This window comes from Aquarana catesbeiana, linkage group LG03, assembly GCF_042186555.1.
Source record: "Aquarana catesbeiana isolate 2022-GZ linkage group LG03, ASM4218655v1, whole genome shotgun sequence".
In the NCBI taxonomy this organism is placed as follows: Eukaryota; Metazoa; Chordata; class Amphibia; order Anura; family Ranidae; genus Aquarana; species Aquarana catesbeiana.
The window spans coordinates 664,902,553-664,915,401 of NC_133326.1; the positions used below are offsets into that span (position 1 = coordinate 664,902,553).

Below are 12,849 nucleotides of genomic sequence, written 5' to 3' on the forward strand. Positions count from 1 at the left end.
GGGTTTCTGGTTAGGGTTTAGAGTTAGGGTTAGGTTTAGGGTTTCCCATTAGTGTTAGGGGGTTATGGTTAGGGTTTTCCCCTTGAAGAACAAGTTAGGGTTAGGGTTTCCGGTTAGGGTTATGGTTAATTAAAAATATTTTAAAAATTGCAATTAAAATTTGCATAAAAAAGACAAAATAAATACATAAAAAATGAAAATACATATACAGGTTATAATAAAAAAAAAAATTAAAAATATACTAATCAATTGCAATTTAAAAATAATATGTATTAAAAAATTTGCAGTTTTTCCTCCCATATGCTCATTATGGGATCCATAGTAAAAGCACCGTAATTGAGGTAGATTGAGATTGAGATGAGGTAGTACACTACTGCTCTCTCAGCTGCTGCTACTCACTCTGGTCTCACAGAATGGCTGAAATAGTTAAATAATACTGCTTTTTGGGCTTTGGGAGGGTCCTATGATGTTATCTTAAATAAATGCTCCTAGACGGAAACACAGCAATACGCGGCATGCAAACGCCGCAAAAAGGGCATTTTTAAACGCTGGTTTGAAGCTGTCAAAAAATTTGTTTAGAGGAGGTTGCCTCAGCGTCCCGTGTACATTAAGCCTTACTGAGTGATTTGATTTCTCCCTCTGACCTCTCCTCCTGTTTAGCGCTAGCTAGTTCTTTCATAGCTTCCCTGTATCTTCCACATTCTTTCAGTCAGTATTAGTTATTCACAGTAGCAGGGGTTAGATAAGTCATTGTCTTATTATACTTCAAAAGACTGAAAAAAAATACCCTCTCTACTGCACTTAGCTGAAGTAAAATGGCATTGGATTCAACTTCTGTGTCTAATCGTCCTAATGAATGCTCTGATTGGAAGACGTGGGGAGGTGATGTCAAGATCTCCAGCTCATCCAATCATTCCTTGAAAAAATAAAAAGTGTTCTTTGAATAGTGCTCATGCCAAGTGAGGACCTCCTGTGTTCACTAACCAGCAGGGCAGCCACTTGGCACAGAACTCAGAAGGTAGTTGAGATCACTGCAGTACTGTGGCAGTGCTTACTACAGTGATTTCCAGCTACCAGGGAACCCCAAAAGGTATGGCTGCATAGAGAATATTTTTCAATGAAAGCATTCTCTGATTGGACAAGGTGGAGATTGTTACGTCACTGCCTTGCCTAGTCCCCTCATCTAGAGAACTCTTTGCATTCATTGAGAAAAATGAATGTGTTCCCTGAATGATGCCATGTGGAACAAGCAACCTTCAGTATTCATCATGTAATAGGGTAGTTTCTCCCAAGAACCTAGTGGAGATCACTGTAGTATCGGTGCCTACTACAGTGATTTCCAACTTCAATGAGGATTCCACAGGTATAGCACATACAGTACATACTTATATTGGACCAAGCTGGACAACTTTCTAACTTAATGGTATGCTTGTAATTACCATGTTCCACGGGGTGACCCCTTAAGAGCGGTATATGATCCATCTGTGTCCCGATATTTTAACTGAGTGGCATAACCTGAAGTGAAATGAAAGAAATAATGAGATGAACAGGTAAAGAAAATGTGTGTGATATAGAGTATATACTGTATATACTGCTCAAAAAAATTAAAGGAACACTTTTTGATCAGAGTATAGCATCAAGTCAATTAAACTTCTGGGATATTGATCTGGTCAGTTAAGTAGCTGAGGGGGTTGTTAATCAGTTTCAGCTGTTCTGGTAATGAAATTAACAACAGGTGCACTGGATGGGCAATAATGAGACAACCTCCAAAACAGTAATGGTTTTACAGGTGGCATTTTCTTTCCCCTGCTCAGCTTTTTTGACAGTTTTTCACTCGTTTTGCAGTTGGCTAGGGTCAGTGTCACTACTGATAGCATGAGGCGATACCTGGACCCTATAGGGGTTGCACAGGCAGTCCAATGGCAGTCCAGGATGGCACATCAATAAGTACCATTGCCAGAAGGTTTGCTGTGTCTCCCAGCACTCAAGAGCATGGAGGAGATTCCAGGAGACAAGCAGTTACTCTAGGAGAGCTGGACAAGGCCCCTTAAACCATCAGCAGGACCAGTATCTGCTTCTTTGTGCAAGGAAGAACAGGAAGAGTACACACTCGGTCATCCATGTCTTTATGGACCTTGCTTTGTGCACTGGTGCGCAGTCATGTTGGAACAGGAAGGGGCCATCCCCAAACTGTTCCCACAAAGTTGGAAGCATGAAGTTGTCAAAAATGTCTTGGTATGCTGATGCCTTCAGGAGTTCCCATCACTGGAACTAATGGGGCAAGCCCAACCCCTGAAAAACAACCCCACACCATAATCCCCCCTCCACCAAATGATTTGGACCAGTGCACTAAGCAAGGTCCATAAAGACATAGATAGGCAAGTTTGGGGTGGAGAAACTTGACTGGCCTGCACAGAGTTCTGACCTCAACCCGATAGAACACCTTTGGGATGAATTAGAGTGGATTGATATGATTTTATTAGATTGTAAGCTCTTCTGAGCAAGGCCCTCCTAACCCTCTTGTATTTTAGATATTATATCTAATATCTTGTACTGTAGATCGCTGTGTAAACTGTCGGTGCTATATATGAATATGTATTATAATAATAATAATGATTCTGAGAAGGGACCTTCCATTCCTCTCTGCTAACAAAGACAGAAGCAGCTAAAGTGGTATTAAACACAGAAATGTATTAGATTGCAGTGTACCAATTTTTATATCTGCATTATTTTTTAGGCTTTTTTTCCTATATTTTTCCCTGTTGACGTAGCCAGTAAGCTGTCTAGCAAAAGTGGCAGTTAGTCTAGGTTCACACCTATGCAGCTGCGTATAATGCGTTTTTCAGGCACGTTTTTCAGTGCATTTTGCGTTTTTAAACCAGCAGTTTTGTATGCATTTTTGCATGCAGTTTTCATGCATTTTGCGTTTTACATTTTTTTCTCTTTAATCGCACTATAAAACACACTGTATAAAGCTGGTTGCTAAGCAGGGGGCCGAGAAGCTGGCCCCTGCGTCCCTAGCAACCACTGAGTCATCAACTGTCAGCGGGGTTCCAGCTGAAAGCTGAATTGAAAAAACAAAATTTGCCGCCCCCCCCAAAATCCATACCAGACACTTATCCGAGCATGCCGCCCAGCAGGTCAGGAAAGGGAGGGGACGAGCGAGTGCCCCTCCCTGAACCTTACCAGGCTGCATGCCCTCAACATGGGGGGTACAGTTGTTTTTGGGCAGGGGGGTCTGCGCCCCCACCCCAAAGCACCTTTCCCCCATGTTGATGAGAACAAGGGCATCTTCCCAACATCCCTTGCCCGGAGGTTGTCAGGGTCTGCGGGCGGGGGGCTTATCGGAATCTGGAAGGCCCCTGTCAGGGAGCCACCAGCGCCAGACCTGGGAGTTTGCATGCGCCTATGCGCCGGCGCGCCCCTGTGCAAACACTGCAACAAACTTCTGCTGTTTCCAGGGCATCAGCGCGGCGCTCGGGCGTGCGCGGGTGCGTGCGCGTGCACGTTAGGGCCGCTTTGGCGCCAGAGAGCGCATGAGAGTTCCCCTGTTCCATGGGCGCATTGCTGCTTCATGCTGGGATTCCTGTTAACCTGCACCTGATTGATTGTTACCTGATTTGACCTGGCTTGTCTGACCATCCGTCCCGCTCCAATCCGACCCGGCCTGCCTGACTATTCTGCTGCTTCTGCCTGATACCGTTGCCGATCTCTGCTTGCCTACCAACTCTGCCTCTGCCTGCCGTTATTGCCTGTCTCACCTACCTGCTGACCCGGACTGTCTGACCTTGTTTGTGCCTGCTGTTTGTTCTTTGCTGTTGCACCTTCAGCTCCAGCTCCAGTGATCTCTGCATCTCCAGTGTTCCAGCCTGCTGCCTCCAGTCTCCTCCTGACCTGCAGTCCAGCCATCCCTGGAGGAATCTCTACTTCACTTCAGCATCAAAGACTCTACTTCAACAGGCACTCCTACCCCACTGCGCTCAGGAGACCACTGTCCCCACTCCAGTGGCTCCTGAACCAGCGTTGTATGAGAGGTCTTCTCCTACAAATCAGGCTCTACTAACAGGTACAAAACAGTACGAAGCAGCCATGACTGAGCCTGCAGGAGACACCTCTCCAATGAAGGAAATATGTACACACCTTGCGGCCTTCACTCAAGCAGTGCAATCCCTTCAGCATAACTATAACAGACTGGAAGTTCAGAATCAAGCAGTGCAGCTCCAGCACAGACTGCTTCAGCCCCTTCAGTTGTGATGCTTCCACCTGAACCGAGGGTTCCCATTCCTGAAAGATTTTCCGGAGACCGGGCTATGTTTCGGGCCTTTCGCAATGCCTGCCAGCTCTTTTTTCCCTCCTACAAGGAGAACCTCAGACCTGGGCCCACCGTTTACTTGAGGGGGACTCAGCCCTAACCCAATCTTTATCATCTTTCTTTGAAGCCATGGCGCAACTATATGAAGACCCCCAACAGACTGCCACAGCCGAATCAGCTCTGTTCGCGCTCCAACAAGGCCGCAGACCAGCTGAGGACTATGTCACTGACTTCAGGTGTTGGAGCGCGGACACACAGTGGAACGATGCGGCCCTGCGCCACCAGTTCTGCATGGGTCTATCTGAAGGACTAAAAGATGAACTTGCTCGAGTGGGTGTTCCAAATACTCTTGAGGCCTTGATCTCCTTGACCATTCAGATTGATCGTCGCCTCCGAGAACGTCGATCTGAACGCTCTGCTCAACAATCCCGCCCGGCCTGGATGACAGCACGAGCTCCGGTTCCTGCAGCACGCTACTTACCCTCACCCAGTATGAATCCTGTTAATGTCACGCCTGACACTTCTGAACCTATGCAATTAGGACTGATGCGACCTGCCTTGTCTTCCGAAGAACGTGCTCGACGTCGGCAACTTTATCTGTGTCTCTATTGTGTCTCTATTGCGGTGCAACCGGGCACTATGTCTATAATTGTCCAGTTAAAATAAGTAAGTGCCCATCTCCTGTGTATACCAGTCTCTCTGCTCTATCTATAAATTCTATCCACCTTGCCATTCCTCTCTCGTTACAGCTCCAAGAAGAGATAATTCCAGTCAACACCATTATTGACTCCTGAGCATGCAGCTGCTTTATCAATTTAACTTTTGCCAGCCAACATAACATCCCTTTACGGACTAAAGCCCATGGACTCTCTGTATTTCTAGCTGATGGTTCCCGCATCAGATCCGGACAAGTAACGCAAGAGACCCTGCCGTTGCCTGCTACCACTTCTTCCCAACATAAGGAACTGCTGGTCCTTGATGCCATCACCTCTCCTATGTTCCCCATTATCCTGGGCATTCCCTGGCTGCAGGCCCACAATCCACACATCCTTGGGGGGGGCAATGTCAGGGAGCCACCAGCGCCAGACCTGGGCGTTTGCATGCGCCTATGCACCGGCGCGCCCCTGTGCAAACACTGCAACAAACTTCTGCTGTTTCCAGGCATCAGCGTGGCGCACGGGCGTGCGTTCGCGTTAGCGCCGTTTTGGCGCCAAAGAGCGCATAAGAGTTCCCCTGTTCCATGGGCGCATTGCTGCTTCGTCTCAGCTCTGTGATTCCTGTTAACCTGCACCTAAATGATTGTTACCTGATTTGACCCGGCTTGTCTGACCATCCGTCCTGCTCCAATCCGACCTGGCCTGCCTGACTATTCTGCTGCTTCTGCCTGATACCGTTGCCGATCTCTGCTTGCCTACCAACTCTGCCTCTGCCTGCCGTTATTGCCTGTCTCACCTACCTGCTGACCCGGACTGTCTGACCTTGCTTGTGCCTGCTGTTTGTTCTTTGCTGTTGCACCTTCAGCTCCAGCTCCAGTGATCTCTGCATCTCCAGTGTTCCAGCCTGCTGCCTCCAGTCTCCACCTGACCTGCAGTCCAGCCATCCATGGAGGGATCTCTACTTCACTTCAGCATCAGAGACTCTACTTCAACAGGCACTCCTACCCCACTGCGCTCAGGAGACCACTGTCCCCACTCCAGTGGCTCCCGAACCAGCGTTGTATGAGAGGTCTTCTCCTACAAGTCAGGCTCTACTACCAGGTACCTAACAGCCCCTTTAACAAGGGGACCCCCAGATCCCAGCCCCCTACCCTATGTGAATGGGTATCGGGTACATCGTACCCCTACCCATTTACCAAAAAAGCTGTGAACAGTAAAAAAAAAACAAGAGTCATTTTTTGACAATTCCCTTATTAGTAAAATAGCTCTGAGCCGCCGTCTCTCCCGGTGTCGTCTCTCCCGGTGTCATCTCTCCCGGTGCCCTCGCCTTCTTCCGCTGCTGTTTTCTCCCTAAGCTGCCATCTCACAGTGTCGTCGTCTTCTTCCTCCTCCTCACGTCCTGGCCGCCGTTTTCTTCATCCTCGCCGTCGCTGGCTACCCGTTAAAAAATGAAAAAAATGGTCTTGTTGCGTAGCTGTCTTCCTCCGTTGTTATGTTCCCCGCTCCCCTGCACCTCTTATATAGGCATGGGGCATGGCCATCCAATGACATCGTCCGGAGAGCCCGCCCCTTGTGACATGTGACATCACAAGGGGCAGGCTCTCTGGGCGACATCATTGGATGGCCATGCCCCATGCCTATATAAGAGGCGCCGGAGAGCAGGGAACATAACAACGGAGGAATACAGCTTTGTGACAAGACAAGCTTTTTTTTGTTTTTTATCGGGTAACCGGTGACGGCAAGGAAGAAGAAGACGGTGGCAACGACACGAGGAGGAGGAGGGAGAAGACGACCACACCGGAAGATGCCCATTCACATAGGGTGGGGGGGCTGGGATCTGGGGGTCCCCTTGTTAAAGGTGGCTTCCAGATTCCGATAAGCTTCCCGCGAACAGACCCCGACAACCACCAGGCAAGGGGTGTCCGGAAGAGGCCCTTGTCCTCATCAACAAGGGGGCAAGGTGCTTTGGGGTGGGGGGGCATGTTGAGGGCATGCAGCCTGGTATGGTTTGGGGGGGCACTCGCTCGTCCCCTCCCTTTCCTTACCTGCCGGGCGGCATGCTCAGATAAGGGTCTGGTATGGATTTCGGGGGGACCCCCATGCCGCTTTTTAAAACATTTTTGGTGTGGGGGGTTCCCTACGAATCCATACTAGACCCGAAGGGCCTGATATGGACCTGCGGGGGGAACCCCACGCCGTTTTTTTTTTCACAAATTTTTTTGCCGGCAAATTTTTTTTTTACATTCAGCTCTCAGCGGGGAACCCCGCTGACAGCTGATGACTCATCAGTTGCTAAGGATGCGGCGGCCGGCTTCCTGGCCCCCTGCTTAGCAACCATCTATATACAGTGGTAAAATAAGAACCGCAAAACGCAAATCGCATCACAGATGCACCACTTTTGGTGCAGCCCCATTGAAATCTATAAGCCGCAAATCACGAGAAAAAAGTCCCCGACCCTTTCCAAAAACGCAACGGCCACAAAATGCATAGATGTGAACTTGTACCATGGGAAACCATGTTAAATGGACTGCAGTGCGTTTCTGCAAACTGCAAAACGCACTAAAAAATGCATAGGGGTGAACGTAGGGTTAGACTGTTAAGCCAAACCTTTTACCACTGACAGGGGTGCTTACAGCTATTATTAATTTATGAAAAACATGTATACCAAAAGGGAAAAAAAAACTGTTGCTTTTAACTGCTTAATTTGTGTTAGATGGAATCCGGCTGTAATTTGTTAGTTAAGTCCATCTAAATCTGCTAGTACATCTAATGCTGTGTACACACGATCGCACATTCCGACAACAAAATCCATGTTTTTTTCCGACGGATGTTGGCTAAAACTTGTCTTGCATACACACGGTCACACAAATCTTGTCAGAAATTCTGATCGCCAAGAACGCGGTGACGTACAACGCGTACGAAGAGCTGAGAAAAATTAAGTTCAATAGCCAGTGCGGCTCTTCTGCTTGATTCCGAGCATGCATGGAACTTTGTGCGTCGGAATTGTGGACACATGATCGGAATTTACGACAACGGATTTTGTGGTCGGAAAATTTGAGGTCCAGATCTCAAATTTTGTGTGTCGGAAATTCCGATGGAGAAAGTCGGATGGAACCTACACGCGGTCGGAATTTCCGACAACAAGCTCCGATCGCACATTTGCCGTCGGAAAGTCCGACCGTGAGTACTCGGCATAACACTCCCTTCCCCTATGACTGACAATGCTACTTTCCAAAGATGTCTCCATTGCTGCTCCATCAATAATAGAGACACCCTAAGACCGGTGAGAATGCAAACTGAATAGAGCATTAATATTAGCAGTAGAGGGAATGGGAAATCAAGCCCAACCAAAGTCACAAATATACTGCAGATGTGTAGTTAGACAGATGTTGTACTCATAGACCTTAATTTTAATAGTTTGCCCTCTCCTGTTGCAGCTGTTGTTCAGACTGTAAATGTGAATATACAGTCCATAAGGCCCCCGAGTAAAGCTGGATACACACTATACAACTTTTGTTCAACTTCCTTTAGGTTTACCTTCAACCATGTAGCGCAAAGGCCTAGTGTTTAGGTTTGACCTCATATTATATGGTTTTGATAATTCTAAAGGAAAAAAACTGAAGAAAATTGTTAAGTGTGTATCCAGCTTTAGACTCAGAACTCAACAAAACAACATGTCTGTTTGAGGAAACTTGTTTTTTTTTTTTTTTCCACCACATCAGTGTTTTCTTTTTGAGAGACTTTTTCAGCTTGTCTTTCAAAACTCGTCCATTCTCAGGTTCACATCATTGTGGTTTCTTTTCTTATAGGAATATATAAAAGCCCAGTGAGTTCCTTCTTTAATATTAGCGTATGTATTAAAAAAAAAAAAAAAAAAAAAATTCCCCTATTACCCATTATGCCTTTCCCTATACCCACCCAACCACTGTTACCCCCTCCCCCCCCGCCCTACTCTAAATGTTTCTACTTTTGTCTCTGGGGTTCCCCTTTCCTTTTAATATTTGGTATCTTCTAATACCTTCAGCCAGTATTTTTCCGAGGTCTTGAATTTTTCCCATCTGGCCCAGACAGATTTAGATTTTTCTAATTGTTCTTTGTCTTTGCAACAAAGGAGTTCCATTCTGTGGTAGAAATCAACTTGTTTGATCCAATCTCTTAGGACTGGGCCTTCGCTCTTCAACCAATTTTTGGGAATAGCACCCTTTGCTGCATTTAACAATCTTGACATTATTTTTTCCGTATATTGTTTTTTGGAGGAATTTGTGTCATGGAACAGGCAGGTCATTATGTTGCTCTCAAGTATTTCGTCCGTTATTTCCTTAATGCTTATAATAATTTCTTGCCAATATGAGCTGATTTTCGGACAATCCCACCATATGTGTAACATTGTAGCTTTTTGTCCACAGTTTCTCCAACATAATGGTGATTCAACTTGATTCATTTTATATAATCTGTCTGGGGTCATGTACCACCTAGCTAGGAATTTATAAATCATCTCTATAGTTTTTATGTCCCAGGCTTGGTTGTATCCTCCTGCAATCATATTCTTAATCTGTTGATCATCTAGTTTTATGTTTAATTCTTTTTCCCACTTTTCAATGAAGGGTGGCTTATCTTTTCCTTCTAATGCCCCGTACACACGGTCGGATTTTCCGATGGAAAATGTCTGATCGGAGCGTGTTGTCGGAAATTCCGACCGTGTGTGGGCTCCATCAGACATTTTCCATCGGATTTTCCGACACACAAAGTTGGAGAGCAGGAGATAAAATTTTCCGACAACAAAATCCGTTGTCGGAAATTCCGATCGTGTGTACACAAATCCGACGGACAAAGTGCCACGCATGCTCAGAATAAATAAAGAGATGAAAGCTATTGGCCACTGCCCCGTTTATAGTCCCGACGTACATGTTTTACGTCACCGCGTTTAGAGCGATCGGATTTTCCGACAACTTTGTGTGACCGTGTGTATGCAAGACAAGTTTGAGCCAACATCCGTCAGAAGAAATCCTAGGATTTTGTTGTCGGAATGTCCGAACAAAGTCCGACCGTGTGTACGCCCTATTAGTCTGTCAGGAAATCATATACTTTCGAAATACCTCCTTTCAATGGCGTAGGTGTTATACAGAGCTTCTCCAATCTATCGAGTTTTTCTCCATCTCTAAATGGGTATGGTAATGTGTTAATTAAGTGATTTAGTTGTAGGTATTCCCAATTTCTTAGCTTCCCCCCAAGTTTAGTTTCCAATTTTTGTGCCGATTCCAGCTTCCCTCTCCTAGTGATGTCTTTAATTAGTGGGTTTTTTATTTTAAATCTACGGAAAATTTCTTCACCTGGTGGAAAAATTTTGTTCCCGTGAGGGGTATTAATGGTGAATTATGTGTCCATCTATGTTTACGGTGTAGTGCATCCCATATTCTGAATACATTTTTAGTCACCTCGTGTGTGTTGGAGTCTAATACTCTGTGTTTGTTTGATATCCAAATATTTTTGTGAAGCGTTGTTTTACTTAACGTGTTTTCCATTTCTATCCATTTTTTCCCCTTGTTTTCTTTTGTCCGTTCTATCATCCGTGCTATAGTGACAGCTTTATAGTATCTACAAATATCAGGTGCTGTTAATCCCCCGTGTTGTCGCTTCCTCGAGATTAGTGCCATTTTTAGTCTTGGCTTTTTATTTTGCCATATAAATTTTGTTATTATTTTTTGTATAACTTTGAAGAAACTCTGTGGGACCATTACTGGTAACATTTGGAGTTTATATAAGATCTTTGGTAATATTGCCATTTTGATTGTGTTGATTCTGCCGATCCACGAAAGTGCTTGTATGTTGACCTTCTTTGCTTCTGTCGATATCTCATTTAATAGTGGGATGTAATTTGCAGAATAGATTTTATTAATAAATGCTGTTAATTTAATTCCTAGGTAGGAAAGCTCCCCCTTTACCCAGGTAAATGGGAATTCTTTTTGAAGGGACAAAATCTCTTTTTTTTTTTTAATTTTCAGGTTCAGTATTTCTGTTTTCACCGGGTTGATTTTGAAATTTGCTAGTTCTCCATACTTGTCAATTTCTTTCAAGAGATTTGAGAGAGTTTCTTTAGGCTTATTGACATATACGAGAATATCGTCGGCATATGCCGCGATTTTATGTTCTTTTTCGCCCAATCTCACCCCCTCTATCTCCCGGTTGTTTCGCAAAGTACTAAGAAATGGTTCCAAAGATAGCACATATAGAAGGGGCGATAGTGGGCATCCCTGCCGTGTTCCGTTGAACATTTCAAATACCGGTGACAATTTGCCATTTACATTTACGCACGCCGTGGGTCCTTTGTAGAGATTCATAATCCACTTCATTATTCTGGGTCCCAGACCAAGATGTTGTAATGTGGTCATCATAAATCCCCAGTCTACCCTGTCGAATGCTTTTTCAGCATCTATAGACAGGAGTAGATCTGGGGAGATGTTGGGATTTTTCTTTCTTAGCATCAAAATTGTTTTTATGCTATTGTCCCTTCCTTCTCTTCCAGGAACGAATCCAGTCTGGTCCGGATTTATCCATAATGGCATCAAACTTTTTATTCTGGTGGCAAGTATTTTTGCGTACAACTTTGTGTCTGTATTCAAAAGAGCTATGGGTCTGTAGCTTGAACAGTTGACCTTGTCTTTTCCTTCTTTCAGTATTATGGTAATGTATGCTGACAATGACTCCTTTCTGATGTCTTCATCTTCACCTATTTTGTTTAAATATTCACATAGTCTGGGGATCAATTGGTCTTGAAACTGTTTATAATATCTGATCGTAAAGCCGTCTGGCCCCGGACTCCTACCGGTAGGAGTTTCTTTTAGTGCCATCTTAATTTCTTCTTGCGTTATCTCTCTTTCTAAATCCATCAGAGCTTCTGGGTCGACTTTTGGCAAGCTTGCTTTTTCTAAATACGTCAGGATCTGTTTCCTTCTCCTATCCAATTGTTGCGTTGTTTCTTGTTTTTTTATTGAGTACAGGGAGCTGTAGTATTGTGCAAATACTTGTGCTATTTCCGTAGTTTTGTTCTTTATTTCACCTTTTTCGTTTTTTATCTTCTCTATATAATTTAAGTTCTTTTTTTTCCTTAGAACGTTCGCCAAGTATTTTCCTGCTTTATTGCCCAACCTGAACTTCTCGCTTACTATTCTATTGATTTCTTTTATGTCATCCTCTTCCAGCAGTTCCTTTAATTTTTCTCTTTTTGCTAATAGAGCCTGATGAATTTCTTTTTTTGTTTCCTTTTTGTGTCTTAGTTCCAGACTTTGGATTTCATTGCGAAGTTTCAAGATGTTCTTTCTGTTTTCTCTTTTTTTATTTGCTCCTATAGCTATTAGCTTACCCCTTATTACCGATTTATGTGCCTCCCATAAGATTGCTCTTGGGAAATCAGGAGTATAATTTTTCCGGAAGTATTCTTCAATCTCTTCCTTTATGGTTTTTTCGGTATCTTTATCCTCCAAAAGCTTTTCATTAAGTCGCCAGGTGTTTTTTCCTATAGGCTCACCCTGTAGGTTTATCTGCATACCCACTGGGGAATGGTCCGATATTACTGTGGTTTCAATTTCTATCTCTACTACTTCTTCTAAAAATCTGTGTTCCAAAAAGATATAATCCAGTCTGGTGTATGTTTTATGTACTGTCGAGAAGTATGTATAGTCTTTTTTACCTGGATGCCATGCTCTCCATACATCTATTAGTTGTAATTCATGTAGTTTTTTTTTTATTTTCTTCGTTTGACTTCTGTCTCTGTCTGGAACTGTGGATGTAGAGTCTTGGCTATGATCCATAACGAAATTCAAGCCGCCTGCTATTATCAGCTTGCCTTGTTTGAATTCTGATAGGGCTGTCAATTTCTCCGCC

The 12,849-nt window shown here is 44.4% G+C and overlaps 1 protein-coding gene across 1 annotated transcript in view; it reads right to left on the reverse strand.

The window, feature by feature from the left end:
• Nucleotides 1-12,849, reverse strand: part of LOC141133437 (complement C3-like) — a 363,837-nt gene that overhangs the window by 78,202 nt on the left and 272,786 nt on the right. Inside the window, exon 24 of the mRNA XM_073622825.1 lies at nucleotides 1,440-1,515. Coding sequence (XP_073478926.1) covers nucleotides 1,440-1,515 — 76 coding nt within the window. The remainder of the gene's footprint in view (nucleotides 1-1,439; nucleotides 1,516-12,849) is intronic.